This window comes from Thamnophis sirtalis, unplaced genomic scaffold, assembly GCF_051295495.1.
Source record: "Thamnophis sirtalis isolate CommonGarterSnake01/CBP01778 unplaced genomic scaffold, rThaSir2_p1.2 scaffold_2, whole genome shotgun sequence".
Lineage (NCBI taxonomy): Eukaryota > Metazoa > Chordata > Lepidosauria > Squamata > Natricidae > Thamnophis > Thamnophis sirtalis.
In genome coordinates this window covers 33,312,021-33,329,419 of record NW_028261382.1, presented here as the reverse complement: position 1 = coordinate 33,329,419, position 17,399 = coordinate 33,312,021, and the positions used below count along the sequence as shown (strand labels likewise).

The window sequence follows — 17,399 nt, the reverse complement described above, 5'->3', positions numbered from 1 at the left end:
TGGAAGGGACTGTGTGAGGTCTTCTAGCCCAACCCCCTGCTCCAGCGGGAAACCCTATATATCATTTCAGGCAGGGTCATCCAAACTTTTCTGAAAAACCTCCAATGTTCTGCCCACACCTAGCAGTTCGAAAGCACGTAAAAAATGCAAGTAGAAAAATAGGAACCACCTTTGGTGGGAAGGGAACAGCGTTCCGTGCGCCTTCGGTGTTGAGTCATGCCGGCCACATGACCACGGAGACGTCTTCGGACAGCGCTGGCTCTTTGGCTTTGAAACGGAGATGAGCACTGCCCCCTAGTCATCCTAGCCATCCTTTCTCCTACCTTCTCGACCCCCAAATTCAGAAGCTGAGCTCCTTAGGAAAGGATTTTTATCCCCCTTCCCAAAAATACTTTCCGGCTTCCTGCGCTCCCAGCCCCTGCGGAATCCCACCCCCATCACCCCATGAAATCAAAACCAAGTTTCCAAGGTCGTCTTCTCCCTCATCCCAAACCCGGGAAAAAGTTTTTCGTCCAGAAGATGGAGAAGACGAGGAGTAAAGTCACGCTTAAGATAATGACCATCAAGTAGGTGAAGATCCGAAGGTGCGGGTTCCGGGTGCATTCCCGGAGAAGGGAGCGCCGAGGCACGGTGGGGGTGCTGGCCACAGTCGCTGGCTGGGGGCTCTCAGGATAAGGCTGGGTGCCGAGTTCAGGGTCCAGGCCCAGGTCCAAGGTGTACACCCTGGGTTGCCGCAGGAAGTACCTGGTCTTGCGCTGCTCCTTGAGACACAGTTGTCGCCCTTCGAGGATGATGTGGTTGGGCTCCAGGCCCAGCTTGTGCAGAAGCGCGACGTCGGTGGGCAGTTCGGTCACCTGCTGGTTGGCGGGGAGCAAGGTCAGGCAGCGGCAAAGCGGGCAAGGCAGCTGATTCTGGGTGGCGGCGATCAGGCTGAGATGCGCCAGGCACTCGATGCAGAAGGAGTGGCCGCACCGCAGGAGTTTGGGGGTCCGGAAAATGTTATCGTAAGCGTTCCAGCAGACGGGGCATTCGGAAACCAAGCTGGGCTCCTGGTGTACATTTTTGGCCATGGCTATTTGGCTCGGGAAGCCGGAAGCGGTTCGGTTAAGGGTGAACGACCTGCTCCACATGGGAAGGGCTCAACTGGAGACTTATCGCTCATGCAATAAATTCACAGGAACCTTCCCCGACTGGCGGTTTGCACCTGGACTAGACAAGGCTCAAGCGGGATGAGATTTTGCCTTCTTGTGCCCACGTAAAGATTCCAGACTAAGTCCCTGCTTGACTCCTTCCTCTGGTTTGGCCAGTCTCTCTCCTGACAGTCCGACGCTTATTAAAATCACCCACGAGGCTCGGAAGAGCCAGCAGAAGCATGGCAGATCAGTTTTGTAGCATCCTGGAAAGGGGGGATTGCTGGGCAGGCTGAAGCCCCCCCTTAAAGCGCGTGAAATCCACCCCTGGAGTGGGGAAAAAAGAAACCCAGAAGAGACAAGTTAGAATAAGAAGCAAGGCTAGGCACGAGTGCAAATCTCCCGGGAACGCTCTAATTATACGCTGCTATTTATACAGTGCTACCTGAGGACGTAACGCGTTACCGAATACGGCAATGCGTCGTCCCCGGGGGACCGAGTCTCTATGATATGACCGCAGAGATAAGAGTGGGTGGAGGCGGAAACGAGCTGGCGGCAAAGGTGCACTGGAAAAAAAAGTTTCTAGCCCTCATGACGCAGACGTAAATGGGACGCCCTTCTGTTGCAGCCGTCAAGGGGTCAAAACTCTGGACATTTGGCAACTGGTATGTTTTGAACGACAGTTGCAGCCTCTCAGGGTCCTGGAATCACCGGTTCCCCCCCCCCCCCAAAAAAGCCAAAGCATTGGGGCAAGTTGGATTCCCTTCACAATCCCAGATTTGCTTAGTGATGTTACTTAACCGGAAAAATGACAGCGCGTCTATAAATATGAATATTGTTGGCTTCTCTTGTTGAATTTCAAGGATTCATTTCTCAGTCCCTGTGATCTCCCAAACTAATGGAGTTTCTTTTCCTTTTTAAAAAAAATAGTATTTATTAAATTTTCCAACCTTTAAAAGACAAAACACAAATTTACACTTTTCCATATTTTTCGCGACAAACCTATTTACAGAAAATTCTATTTCTATGTCGTTATCCTAAGTTACATCCTTATTTAGATGCTCTCCGTACATTTACACGTTGTGCCTTAAGTTTTTAACGTTTATTCTCAAGCCAGGAATACCATCTATATTCCAAATTCGATAGCACTCGGTTTCTTCCCTCTCCTTCGTTTCAAACTAATGGAGTTTCTGAGCTGGTCCCAAATCGTAGCAGCCGATGGAATCGGAATCACAGGGCTGGAAGGGGACCCTGGAGGTCTTCTAAACTGGTGTTTTTCAACCACTGTGCCGCGGCACACTAGTGTGCCGTGACATAGTGTAAGGTGTGCCGTGGGAAAAACACCTGCCTATAGTCAATATAGGCACAGAGTTAAATTTTTTTAACATTTTCTAATGGTGGTGTGCCTCGTGGTTTTTTTCATGAAAAAAGTGTGCCTTTGCACAGAAAAGGTTGAAAAACACTGTTCTAAACCAACCCCTCGACCAGGGCAGGTGTCCTTTATTCTAACCCAGACAAATCCCCCACTATTAAAACATCAGAGAACTTTGGAAGCAGCTTTTCAAACAGGCCAGTTTTGGTCTAACCAAATATTTGGGGTTTTTTTTTTGAGCTGACTTTGATGGTTACCAGGTTTCCAAATCTTTTTAAGCCTTGAACTCAGAATCTTCGGTGTGCAGAGCGAAGGTTTTCCCGCTGAGCAATGCTCCCTCCCCTAGGAAGGGTAGCAAGCCACCCCCTTACTAGATTTAAACCCAATCTACCGCAATGTTGAAATGTTTTTTTTCCCCCTGAGTTTTATTATTTTTCAATTACAAACAAAAAAAAATAAACATTCCATCTTCCCTTCTGCAGTGTGTCATCTGGGTAGGAACATCTCTGCGCAATACCATTCTTCTTTTGCCACATCTTTCCCATTTATGTTAACATTATTTCCCTAAGTTTAGTGTCACAATACGTTGAGCATTTAAACGTTAGAGAATTCTCCCATTTTTCTTCTTAAATATCGTCTAGTAGTATCGATAGGAAATGTTCCCCCCCCCACTTTGCACCCTCTTTCCCTCCTGCCCATCGATTCTCAAAACTGCACCTCTTTTGGGGAGACGCGAAAAGTTTACCCAGGTCCCCGCCAACCCTTCCTCCTGCCCCCCCCCACTTCAATTAAAACAGCAAGATCTATTAGAAACAGCCTTTTTTCTCTAAACCCTTTTCTTTGCTCGAGATTAAAAAAATGGGTACAGCTGCAATGGATCTCCAACACACTTCCTTCCATTCGTCCAACCCCAAATTCTTCATCCTGGGGACACCGCAGGGGATAACATCTCCCTCCTGGCTCCCCGCGCACAAGCCCAGCCCCTTCTCCGCGCCCACGCCACCCCTTCCCCCCTGAAAATATCCAGCCCACCTTGCCAATGGCATCATCCTTATTCTTGCATCTCTGGTGTTGGGGAGTAACAGGTCTGCAGGTTGCACCGAGAGAGGCGGCGCCTCCCTCCATGGATGGAGAGGGAAAGGATCCTCCACCCCCCCACACCTCCCTCTCAGGACAAGATCCTTGTCTATCGGTGGTTTCCCTCTGGGGCCTGAGTTTTTCAGCACTGCGAGAGAATGGGAGGCAGCTGTTGTTTATCACTGGATAACCAAGGAGACAACAGCCTAGGAGTCACCAGGGCTTCTCGGGCAGGGGGGGGGGGGGGCTGCTATGGAGATGGGACACCTTGATCTCGGCTGCTGGTATTGTCCTCTGCAAGGACAACAGAGGTTTCTTTCTCTCCCCCCACACCCCCACCTTGGGGGGGGGGACGACAAAACAACCAGAGGCCAATTCGCCTCCTGCCTTCTGGTCAACCTGACATCTGTCCTCTCAGCCCAGCCATCACCAAGGACAACCTGTTCTGGCTTGTCTATAAATCCTGGGTTAGCCGGAATTTCAACTAAGAGAACAAAGGGACTCCAAAATTAGTTAGTTAGTTAGATAGTTAGTTAGTTAGTTAGCTAGCTAGCTAGCTAGCTAGCTGTTTCTCCTCCTCTTTCTTTTCTTATCCTCCTCCTAATTCTCCTCCTCCTTCTCCTAATTCTTCTCCTTCTCCTTTTTTTCTCCTCCTCCTCCTCCTCCTAATTCTTCTTCCTCTTCTCCTTCCCCTTCATCTCCTCCTCTTCCTCCTCCTTCTAATTCTTCTTCCTCTTCTCTCTCCTCCTCCTCCTAATTCTTCTTCCTCTTCTCCTTCCCCTTCATCTCCTCCTCCTCCTTCTAATTCTTCTTCCTCTTCTCCTTCCTCTTCTCCTCCTCCTAATTCTTCTTCCTCTTCTCCTTCCCCTTCATCTCCTCCTCCTCCTCCTAATTCTTCTTCCTCTTCTCCTTCCCCTTCATCTCCTCCTCCTCCTCCTCCTTCTAATTCTTCTTCCTCTTCTCCTTCATCTCCTCCTCCTCCTAATTCTTCTTCCTCTTCTTCTCCTTCATCTCCTCCTCCTCCTCCTTCTAATTCTTTTTCCTCTTCTCCTTCTCCATCTTCTCCTCCTTCTAATTCTTCTTCCTCTTCTCCTTCTTCTTCATCTTCTCCTTTTCCTTCTTCTAATTCTTCTTTCTCTTCTCCTCCTCCTCCTCCTTCATTTATTTTATTTATTTAGTTTGTCAAACATGCGCAAGATTAGCAAGTCTAAGTATTGTTGAAAGACATGTCCTTCTGGGTTCGGCTCCAAGTGGGGGAGGAAGACACTGGAGACATGGAGGCTGCTTGGAAAGATGGTTTATTGTTGGACAGGGCCACATGGCTTGAGCCCTGAACAGAAAAGATGATCACATGCTTCAATGTTGGTGGAGAAAAAGAGAAGGGCTGAAGGAGGGGCTTGCTAGGCTTTTTATACCCTGTTTAGTCCCACCTCTCTTTTTCCTGTTCTTGTGTAAGAAATGTATTCTGATTGGTTGTCAGACTCCCATGGGGCCATGCAGGGGCTACTCTCTAGGCTGTGATGAGTTCTCAGATGCCTTGTGGTCAGTTGAGTAAAGTTCCAACATCATCATGCCTTTACTCCCCTCCTCCCTGGGGCTGCAGTGGAGAAGTCTTTATTATGTAAAGTGGACTAGCCTGGCCTTCTCAATGGTCCATTGAGAAAGTGGGGATGGGCAGGAAGCTACAGGCAACTATTCTGTCCTTTAAAACATGTTTCTTTTCACATCCAGAGAAACATTCTTCTTTTTCAATATTTCCCAGGATATTTTACTTCTCTGGGAGAGGGCTGGATGATAACTTCCCACAGTATGAATATGGACATGAACAAAGGAAGTAAATACAGATAAATGGGGACAGTGAGACAGGGACGGCAGGCACGCTAGTGCGCTTATGCACGCCCCCCCCCCCCCTTTACAGACTTCTTAGGAATGGGGTGAGGTCCATGGTGGACAGTTTAAGGTCGAAGCTGTGGGGGTTTGAGGATGTAACAACAGAGTCAGGTAGAGCATTCCAGGCGTTGACCACTCTGTGGCTGAACTGTTTTGTTATATATATATATATATATATATATATATATATATATATATATATATATATATATATATATATATATATATATATATATATATATATATATATATATATATATATATATATATATATGTTTTCTGAGGTTTATATATACACACACACACACACACACACACACACACACACACACTGGAACACCTCAAGCAATTTCAACCAAACTTGATACAGAGATGACTTACTTACCCTCTGGAGAAAAATACTGTGGTGGTAAGACACCTCTAACTCCCCTCGGGGTGTGGGTTCTGTTAAGATACAGCCTGTTGTGCCTTTCAATGGCTTCTACTGCACAGCACCGTGGAGTTGCCATGGTAACGGCTTTACAGTACTCCACAAGGGGGCTCCCTCTGATAAGGGGGAAAATCCAATAGTAGCAATTATGATCGGTCTGGACAAATACTGGCGGAGGGGGGGTAAGACACCCCTAGAGTGTGTGTGTGTGTGTGTGTGTGTGTGTGTGTTCCAGCATAACTCTGGAATGCCTGGTCTGTTAAGGAGAACAAGCGTGGCGTCCTAGAGCAGCAATTGTTTATGATGTCCGTTCCTTTGCAGCTTCCTCTGTGAAGCCAGCGGTGGCGTTCGCCCTCCAGTGGACCGATGGGGAAGTGCCCGATGGATTTGGGACAAAGTGCCAGGATCGTAGCCAGGGCAGGAAAGAGGAGCGCATGGGAAGTGGAAGGGAGAGGGCAGGGATGATGGGCATGGGAGTAGGGGGAAGGAAGCCCCCACTCAATGGCACCCTGTCAGACAAACGCTTTGACGTCTATAAATACCTGGGCAACTCGGAGTTATCAGCTGGTATTATATAGAAAGAGAAGTTAATGAATCCTGCTGAATCAATTACCTGTGTGTGCTTTCTGGGTTTGATTGCTGCAACAAACTCTGAAACGGCACATATCACATAAGCCACCTTTAGCAAACCAACCCACTTTCCAAATATGGCTCAGATGTGATGAAGAGGACAAGATAGTCCTTGTGGTCAACCTTCACCTCCTTTGGTCTCCCATCGTGATTCAAGCTCAAGATTCTTGAGATCAATGAAGGGATCAATCTTTGGAGCGGGAACTTCTCCCGAATCTGCTCCACGCCGTCCCCCAGGAGGGCAAAAGCGTTCTTGGCGACCCCCCCTTTTCCATCCAGCAGACTTTCCCAGGTCACCACCAGTCCTCGCGGGAGCCTCTGTTCCCCCCAAAGAACCTTCACGCTGCTGATCAGCCAGGTCCTGTTTTCAGAAGAACCCATCGGAGGAAGCCAAAAGCTGGTGGAGTCCAGAAACTCAACGCCGATGGATTTTTGCCGAGTCAGTAAGGAGAGCATCCTTTTTGTGAAGCAGAGAAGGGTCCGGCTGGCATCTCCTGGGCCGATTCCAACCAGGATCCAAGGCTCCTCCAGATGAGACTTGCCAACAGATCGCAGGATTGTTCTCCAGGTGGATTCCGGTTGGTTTGGGAAAAGGAGATGAAGAGATTGGAAATCTTCCTTGGGAAGATGAGCAGTGTTGAGACTCAAGACTTTGAGGTTCCTCAAAGAAAAGGGGACAGTCTCGTGACAAAGTAGGACCATTGAAACAGAGACAAAGACCAGGGCCAGAAAGGCTGCCATAAAGACGGAAGGGAGGCAGTCGGATTCCTGAGGCTGACAAGATGGGCTTTCCGAACATCCAGACTCCGCAGAATTGTCTGTCTGGTCCTCATCCGTGTGCTTCCTGGCTCTACAACAAAGTTCTGGAACATTCCCGGCGTCCATGCAACTTTCATCATCCCTTCGTCTTTCCTGCATCTCTCCGTCTTTCAGCACAGAGGAAGGAAAACAACAACAATACAACTTTCATGAGTTTGAAAATAAAAAGCAGGACAACATTCATGCTCAATCAAGAGGCGGGATCTCACTGCTGATTACTTCCTGCCAAACTGTTTCATAAAGCCTCTTGCTAATCAATAAGTAAACCCAAGGTTCTGTTTTAGGCCCAGGACACTTCAACATCTTCATCAATGACTTGGGCGAGGGGGTGGATGGGGAAACTCATCAAATTTGCAAATGACACCAAACTGGCAGGAATAGCCAACACTCCGGAAAGCAGGCTCAAGATACAGAAGGATCTGGACAGACTTCAACATTGGGCGCTAGCTAACAAAACGAAATTCAAGGGTGAAAAAAAGAAGGTTCTACATTTAGGCAAGGAAAACCAAAATGCACAGGTACAGTATAGGTGGCACCTGGCTCAATAGTAGCAACTGGGAGAGGGATCTTGGAGTCCTAGTGGACAACCATTTAAATAGGAGCCAGCCGTGTGCAGCAGCTGCCAAAAAAGCCAACACAGTTCTAGGCTGCATCAACAGAGGGATAGAATCAAGATCACGTGAAGGGTTAATACCACATTATAAGGCCTTGGTAAGGCCACACTTGGAATATGGCATCCAGTTTTGGTCGCCACGATGTAGAAAAGATGTGGAGACTTTGAGTGCAGAGAAGAGCAACAAGGATGATTAGGGGACTGGAGGCTGAAACATATGAAGAACGGTTGCAGGAACTGGGTACGTCTAGTTTAATGAAAAGAAGGACTAGGGGAGACATGATAGCAGTCTTCCAATATCTCAGGAGTTGCCACAAAGAAGAGGGAGTCAAACTATTCTCCAAAGTACCTGAGGGCAGGAGAAGAAGCAATGGGTGGAAACTAATCAAGAAGAGAAGCAACTTAAAAGTAAGAACTTAGAATAGCTTTCTATTCTATTCTATTCTATTCTGGGCTCGTCATCAACACACCCGGAGGTGAGTATGGGGAGCAGCCGGGGGGAGGGACGGATGAAACAACAATGGATGGAAACTAATCAAGGAGAGAAGCAACTTAAAACTAAGAAGAAATTTCTTGACAGGGAGAACAATTAATCAGTGGAACAACTTGCCTCCAGAAGTTGTGAATGCTCCAACACTGGAGGTTTTTAAGAAGATGTTGCACAACCATTTGTCTGAATTGGTGTAGGGTTTCCTGCCCAGGAAGCAGGGGGTTGGACTAGAAGACCTCCAAGGCCCCTTCCAACTCTGTTATTCTATTCTAAACCTCCAAGGAACAGGCTAGTCTAGAATTGTTCCCTGATAAGCTAGCTTTCTGGTTGCAAGGTGCAATTACATAACTTTACGTGAAAAGTTAAATTTTAGGCACGCGCCTATCTTGCTGTCCTCACCTGGTAGAAAGCCAAAATTAATTCGGTGATGTTTTTATGTGACAAAAACAGTTCATGCCTTAACTTCAAGGCCTCTTGTAGCAGAGAGTTCCATAGCTGAGCATTAGGGTTGGAGGAAAACCCATCTAGCTATTAACCAAGAAATTGCAAAGTGACAGTGGCTATTTACCGTCCGCCAGGCAATCCAACATTTCTTGTTGTCCTCTGTTCACAAAATCCTGCAGATCGTCTGACTCCTATTAAACCATGGAGAGAAAATAAGATTGGCCGAGCAGATCCCAGTAGCATTTTGTTGCAGCCAAAGAACGAACCTTCGAAACTTAATCCACTTTTTCCCAAGCACGTCAACTGAAATTATTTTTATTTTACTTTACTTTAGGAGAGGATCCTTGGTACTCTCTGAGCTTGGTGGTTTTGGTGCAGATGTTTTAATATGCTAACTACTGATGGCATAACCTAGTTTGCTCATGAAATGTCTATTCTCTGAGCTTGGTGGTTTTCTTGCAGATGTTTTTTTTTTTTCAATGTATGTAAGTGTTTTAATGGTTTTGATTTTGATATATTCAAAAGAAACCAAAAGCGAAAACTAAAAGACGAGAAATACATGGAGAATATGTTCACAATGTCACATATGTTCACAATAAGACGAGGTGGCGCAGTGGTTAAATGCAGGACTGCAGGCTACTTCAGCTGACTGCAGTTCTGCAGTTCGGCTGTTCAAATCTCACCGGCTTAGGGTTGACTCAGCCTTCCATCCTTCCGAGGTGGGTAAAATGAGGACCCAGACTGTGGGGGCAATATGCTGACTCTGTAAACCGCTTAGAGAGGGCTGAAAGCCCTATGAAGCGGTATATAAGTCTAACTGCTATTGCTATTGCTATAATAAATCTTCCATTGAATGAAAATCATATTTCATTACGATCATCCATAGCTATTTATTTATTTTTTAAATTGTTATTTTAAACACATAAACATATCAACAAAAACAAACACTTGACTTAAAACAACATAGGAACAAGTTCCATCATATACCATACAGCAGTTCCGTATCGGTTTCTTTACAGTTAGTGTTTTCCCTTCTATACATTTCTATCTTGCATTCATGCTTTCTTGCAGATGTTTTAATATGCTAACACTGATGGAATTACCTAGCTTGGTCATGAAACGGTCTGCAAGAAACGTTTCATGGCCAAACTAGGTAATACCATCAGTGTTAGCATATTAAAACATCTGCAAGGAAACAACCAAGCTCAGAGAGCACCAAGGACCCCCTCATTTCAACGCCAACCTCCTCTATCCGTTCTTTATTTATTGTTGAATAAATACGATTTTGTTGGGGGAATTTCAACATGTTATCATCTCCCTTCCCCATAAGAGAGAAAAAAAACCCACCAAATCTCCAAAAAACCCATTCTCCTGTAAGAGGCCCAAGGGTGGGGAAAAAAATAACATGGCCTTCAATTAAGAAGTAGAAGAACTGGAAATTTTACTCAGATGCTGAACTTTGTTCCAACTCACTTCCTGCTTTTCGCTTCTTCTTTTTTTAAAATAAGTTGGGCCTCCTCCAGGTACTGTCAAAAGAAGCTTTTATTACAAGCAACTTGTTTCTAGGTACCCCCAGAATCAAGTATAACTTGAATAATATAAGCTGTAAAGTAAGGCTGGCTTTTATTGGAAGAGAAAAATCAAGATTAGATGGACCAATGGAGAAAGTTATGTTCCAAGTCTTATATTACTCCTAGATTTTGTTATACGTTTATTACATGAATGTAAAACTTCTACTGGAGCGTAACAACAAATGGCTAAGAATGAATGTCTTAAATTAATGAAGTTTAATACATAAAATCTAAAAGCAGTGCAGGATTGTTTTTCTGAAGCTCAAACTAGATGTAGGCAAGAAACAGAACTGAGTAAAAGGTTGTTATGTGATTTCTTCCTTCCTGTTTAGTATATGAAATCAACCCAGGTTTGAATGCCTCCTTGCATTACAGAATGTCATTAATTACTATTATCTTAGCTGTTCATTTACAATTGATCTGTTCAAGAAAGTACAAACTAGAAGGGATGCTGTAAAGCATTTAATTATTAATTCAACATTAATATAGAACCATTTTACTCAGTGCACAGGACAGCCACACCACGCTCTCATAGAAGCTACGAGGATCTTCCTTGGTAGCAATTTCAAAGTCAACCGTGAAGATCAGATCAGGCCGAGTAAAATTTAGATAAACAGGCAGGTATATCGTATATTTTAATTTATTCAAGGGGTGCAGATGAGAGGCTGTAATGTTTTGACGGACATATCTGTGTTTACTTCTGTGTAGGCTTGAAGAGATTTCTTTTCATCCCCATTATGTACTAAGTACACACACACACACACACACACACCACTCCAAACTCAATAAACCCGAGAAGGAAATCCTTCTGAGTCTCCATCCCCAAAGGCTTCAAACGCTAACCTCCTTAGCGCCCGTGAACTGCCAACCTCCTCGTAGGGTGGGCTCGGAGCAGGGGGGAAGTCTTCAGTCAGATCCTCCTGTGTGGATGAGAGAGTCAGGCAGATATGTCACCTCAAGGCTCAATTACTGTAATGCGCTCTACATGGAGCTGCCCATGAAAAGTGTTCGGAGACTACAGTTGGTCCAGAATGCAGCCGAGCGAGCAATATCGGGTGTACCTAGATACACCCATGTTACACCCATCCTCCGCGAGCTGCACTGGCTCCCTATTGGTCTCCGAACGCGTTTCAAGATGCTGATCATCACCTGGACCTGGATACCTGAGACACCGCCTCCTGCCACATACCTCCCAAAGGCCGATAAGATCTCACAAGTTGGGCCTCCTCCAGGTACTGTCAACTGGATAATGCCGGCTGGTGGCTCCCCGGGGGAGGGCCTTCTCTGTAGCTGCTCCCGCCCTGTGGAACGATCTACCCGTAGAGATCCGGACCCTTCCCACTCTCTCGGCCTTCCGAAAAGCCACGAAAACCTGGCTATTCCAGCAGGCCTGGGGCTGTTGACTTCATGAACGAGGTCCAGCCCCACCTAGACTGAATGTATGGTGTGTTATTTTTAAACTTGTTCTCTTTTCTATTTTTAACCTTTATTTTTTATCTTGTTTTGTAAGCCGCCCGGAGTCCTATAGGATAGGGCGGCATATAAATTTATTAAAATTCAAATTCAAATATGTGACACTGGGCCGTGAAGTCTTCACTCAGGTCCTCGCATGAAGACGATAAAGCGAGGTGTAAGTTACGGTTACCATGATATGCTGTTCACTTAGGTGTCTCCATACACACACACACAATCAAGTACACACACAGACACACTTCATTGCTTTCTTAGGGAGAAATTTCTGCTTCACGGGGGAAGAAGCCTATGGAAGTTCTTTGACAGAAATCCCCTCCTCCCCTCCCCTCTCTCTCTCCATTTAAAGGTATAAACTACTGTGCACTGTGAAGTCTTCACTCAGGTCCTCATATGAAGATGAAATAGATAGGCATAGCTATAAACCACCGTTTTCTGCATTGTGGAGTCTTCACTCAGGTCCACTTCTCTTCCCCCCCACTCTTTCCCCCCTCCCCTCTCAGATATTACTCTCCATGGTCCACTTCTCTTTCCCCTCCTCTCTCTTCCCCCCCCTCCCTCTCTCCCCTCAGATATAAATTACTCTCCAACATGAAGTCTTCACTCAGGTCCACTTCTCTTCTCCCCCCCCCCTCTCTCTCTTTCCCCCTCCCGCTCTCCCCTCATACACACAGCTATAAACTACACTACGGTATATTATTAAGTCTTCCCTCAGGCTCATTTTTACACACACACAAATAAAGACATATAAATGGTACAAAAAGACAAATACAAAGACAAAAATACACAAAACAGGCATATACACACACACAAACACACACACAGTCATGTCTTTAGGTCCTCTCTCTCTCTCTCTCTCACACACACACACACACACACACACACACAAACAACCAGAAATCCCTCCCGTACATTTAAAGTCTTCACTCAGGTCCACCCCTTCTCCCTCCATAACTCCAACTACATCTTCATTTGAGAATCTGTGGCAGAAGAAGAAATCCCCCCTCGGATATAAATTATTCTTCAACATGAAGTCTTCACTCAGACTTACAGATTAAATAAATACACACAGCTATAAGCTAAACTGCGGTATATTATCAAGTCTTCCCTCAGGCTCATTTTTACACACACACACACATACACAAATAAAGACATATAAACGGTACAAAAAGACAAAGACAAAAGACAAAAATACAAACACAAAACAGGCATACACACACACACACACAAAAACTGTCATGTCTTTATTTAGGTTCTCTCTCTCTCATACATACACACACACACCCTTCCTGTACATTTAAAGATATAAATTATTCATTTCCCGTTTAATTTTCTCTCAGTTCCTCATATTTTGATTAGGTAGAGATATCAATGTAAGTTACCATCTCCATTTCAAGATAGACTACTGTGTATCATGAAGTCTTCACTCAGGTCCTCACATTCAATGGGCATGGCTATAAGCCACAATCTGGGTGCATTATGAAGTCTTCACTCAGGTCCTCACATTAAATGGGCATAGCTATAAGCCAAAGTCTGGTGTATTGTGAAGTCTTCAATCAGGTCCTCACATTCAATGGGCATAGCTTTAAGCCACAATCTGGTGCATTGTGAAGTCTTCACTCAGGTCCATCTCCCTCCCTCCCTCCCCCTCCTTCCGCTTATACATAGAACATTCTATTGTAGACTAAAGTCTTCAGTCAGGTCCTCCTCACAGATTAAATAGGTAGGCATAGCTATGAACCACAGTGCAATGCATTGTGAAGTCTTCGCTCAGGTCCACCCCCCCTCTCTCCCTGCCCCTCCATAACCCCAACTACTTCTTCATTTGAGAATCTGAGGGAGGAGGAGAAAAGCTGCCAATCGCCTTTAAAAATAACAAAACTGCCTAATTTTTTTTGCTAGGGTTTTAACTGCTAAGGATGGGATCTTATTGAGCAGCCTCTCCCCGAATCCTCCTTGGAGTAAGGGAAGGGGGGAAAAAAACCCCGCGCATAAGCAAATCAAATAAACCCATCCGCCCCTTCTCCCCACCATCAATCCTCAAGGGGTGGGACTACCTCAATCCTCCTTGTAGCTGCTCTCCGGAGGCTTTGAGGACAATGAAGGAGGAAAGTTAAAACTCCGGAGCTTTTCTTCCAAGTGGTAACAAATCTTCCGGTTGCAAGTTGGTTGCTTCATTTTTAATTAATTTATTTATTTTTTAAAAAAGAAAAACTTGTTGCAACTCTTCCTTGCAAGCTTTCCCATGGACCTCCCACCTGTATCTAGGTAAATGTCGTGGTGGTTGTGTAACTAACATCACCGTTCCCCCTCCTATGCTGTAGGTGTAGTAGCTAGAACTGCAGTGTTTCTCAACCTTGGCGACTTTAAGTCCTGGGGACTTCAACTTCCAGAATCCTCCAGCCAGCACAGCTGTGCTGGCTGGGGGATTCTGGGAGTTGAAGTCCCCAGGACTTAAAGTCGCCAAGGTTGAGAAACACTGAGCTAGAGGTTAAGGCATCAAGCTAGAAAGCAGAAGACTGGGAATTCTAGTCCTGCCTTGGGCACCAAAGCCAGCTAGGTGACTTTGGTCACGCGCTCTCAGCCCAACTCAAGCTCACAGGGTGTTTGTGGAGAAATAGCGCAACGAAAGCCAGTTTGGTTTGGTAATTAAGGTACAGGACTCTGAGCAAAGGGAACACGAATTCTAGCCCCATCTTTGCCATGAAAGCTGGCTGGGTGACTTTGCGCCAATCGCCAGGAGACGGTGAGTTCTAGTTCCCTCTTAGGCATGAAAGCCAGCTGGGTACCTTCCCACCAAAGAAGGTCCCTATTTTTCTACTTGCATTTTTTAACATGCTTTCGAACTGCTAGGTTGGCAGAAGCCGGGACGAGTCACGGGAGCTTACTCCGTTACGAGGCGCTCGGGATTCGAACCGCCAAACTGCCGACCTTTCTGATCGACAAGCTCAGCATCTTAGCCCCTGAGCCACCTAAACACTGGTGTACTTTTCGGGATGAGGGGAAATTCCGGCACCCACAACTGAGAGAGAACTTTATAGGAGACACAAAAATGCTTTCTAAAAGAGCAGGGAGCTTTTAATCCTTTTTAAAACCCACTTCCAGAAATCTCTCCCGGTTTCAGTTTGTCAAACTAGAAATATTTTCAGGGGATGTAGGTCTGTAGTTAGCCAAGTTTATTGGAAAGAAACTTGGTTTAAACGCTATTGAAAAGAAGGACTAGGGGAGACATGATAGCAGTCTTCCAATATCTCATCGGTTGCCCCAAAGAAGAGGGAGTCAAGCTATTCTTCAAGGCACTTGAAGGTAGAACAAGAAGCAATGGGTGGAAACTAATCCAGGAGAGAAGCAACTTAGAACCGAAGAGGAATTTCCTGACAGTGAGAACAATGAATCAGTGGGACAGAAGTTGCCTCCAGAAGTTGTGAATGTCCCAACATTGGAAAGTTTTCATGAAGACGTTGGATAGCCATTTGTCTGAAAGGGTATAGGGTTTCCTGCCTAGGCAGGGGGTTGGACTAGAAGACCTCCAAGGTCCCTTCCAACTCTGCTATTGTATTTGTATTTGTGTGTTTGTATTTGTGTCAGGTGAAGAGGGAAAATCTACCAAGATGGGGAAAGATTCAAAACAAGGTCAATTTCTCCTCAGGAGGTTTTCTTTGCTAGTCAACTTGTTTTGGAAATGTCGGCCTAGATGAGTTTATATTGGAATTTCCCCAATTTCTAGACTTGGCTTTAAATACCCAAAGTTTGTGACACATAAGGCCACACCATAAACCACAGCAGATGACTTGCTAAAATGTTGGTCTACCGACAGGGATGCTACTCTGAGGGAGGGGAGGGGGGGAGCACTGGACCTGAGTGAAGACTTCTCAATGCATAGTACTATGGAACCTATCTGTGCCTATCTATTTAAGCTGTGTACGAGGACCTAAGTGAAGACTTCATGGTGGGCAGTCATTTATATCTTTAAATGAGAGGGAGGGGGGAAGTGGATCTGAGTGAAGACTTCACAATGCAGAGAACTGTGGCTTACAGCTCTTACGCTGTCTTATTTAAGCTGTCAGTGAGGACCTGAGTGAAAAGTTCACTTTACAGCACTTTATACACAATGTATAAAGGAGGGAACACAGAGATGAAGGGTTATCCAACATCTTCTCCAAAACTTCCAGTGTTGGGGCATTCACAACTTTAAGGGGCAAGCTGTTCCACTGTTTAATTGTTCTGTCAGGAAATTCTTCCTCAGTTCTAAGTTGCTTCTCTCTTGATTACTTTCCACCCATTGCTTCTTGTTCTACCATCAGGTGCCTTGGAGAATAGTTTGTTGACCCTCCCTCCCTCCCTCCCTCCCTCTCTCTTTCTCCCTCTCTCCCATTCTCTCTCTCTTTCTCTCTCTCTGTCTTTCTCCCTTTCTCCCACTCTCTCTTTTTCTTTCTCTGTCTCTCTCTCCCTCTCTCCCACTCTCTCTCTTTGTCTGTCTGTCTGTTTTTCTCCCTCTCTCCCACTCTCTCTTTCTCTCTCTCTGTCTGTCTTTCTCCCTCTCCCTCTCTCCCACTCTCTTTCTCTCTCTGTCTCTCTCTGTGTGTGTCTTCCTCTCTCTCTCTCTCTTTCTCTCTCTGTCTGTCTGTCTTTCTCCCTCTCCCTCTTTCCCTCTCTCTCTTTCTCTCTCTCTCCCACTCTCTCTCTCTCTCTGTCTTTCTCCCTCTCCCTCTCTCCCATTCTTTCTCTCTCTCTCTCTCTCTCTCTGTGTCTTCCTCTCTCTTTCTCTTTCTCTCTGTCTCTCCCTCTCTCCCACTCTCTCTTTCTCTCTCTCTCTGTCTTTCTCCCTCTCCCTCTTTCCCACTCTCTCTCTTTCTCTCTCTCTCTGTCTTTCTCCTTCTCCCTCTCTCCCACTCTCTTTCTCTTTCTCTCTCTGTCTCTCTGTGTGTGTCTCCCCCCCTCTCTGTCTCTCTGTCGCCCTCTCTCCCACTCTTTCTCTGTGTCTATCTGTCTGTCTGTCTCTCTCTCTCTCCCTCTCCCTCTGTCTGTCTCTCTGTGTGTGTCTCCCTCTCTCTCTCTCTCCCACTCTCTTTCTTCTTCTGTCCGTCTGTCTGTCTGTCTTTCTCCCTCTCCCTCTTTCCCACTCACTCTCTCTCTCTCTCTGTCTCCCTCTCTCCCACTCTTTCTCTCTCTGTCTATCTGTCTGTCTGTCTCTCCCTCTCTCTTTCTCTCTCTGTCTGTTTCTGTGTGTGTGTGTGTCTCTCTCTCTCTCTTCCCCCACTTCACCCTCTGTTATCTTGCTCCACAGCCAGTTTCTTCACTCTCTGTGGCTTCCTCTTCTCACCCGTGATTTCCCTCCCCCCAAATTGCACATCTTGGGTCCTTTTTCCTTTCGTTTTCGTCCTTCCTTCCTTCCTCGCTGTTCAGCTCCAAAGCTCCCTCGGCTGCCCACCGGAGGAGAGAAGCCCCTCGCTGGCTGTCTGA

The 17,399-nt window shown here is 45.9% G+C and overlaps 1 protein-coding gene across 1 annotated transcript; it reads right to left on the bottom strand.

The window, feature by feature from the left end:
• Positions 1 to 482: 482 nt before the first annotated feature.
• Positions 483 to 1,307, bottom strand: RNF183 (ring finger protein 183). Its single transcript, XM_014075040.2, has one exon. The coding sequence runs from the start codon at positions 1,128 to 1,130 to the stop codon at positions 483 to 485; it is 648 nt and encodes a 215-aa protein (XP_013930515.2). The 5' UTR covers positions 1,131 to 1,307.
• Positions 1,308 to 17,399: the final 16,092 nt, after the last annotated feature.

Coding starts and splice junctions, on each gene's coding strand:
- RNF183 (XM_014075040.2), bottom strand. CDS start 1,130: ATGTGGAGCAGGTCGTTCACCCTTAACCGAACCGCTTCCGGCTTCCCG.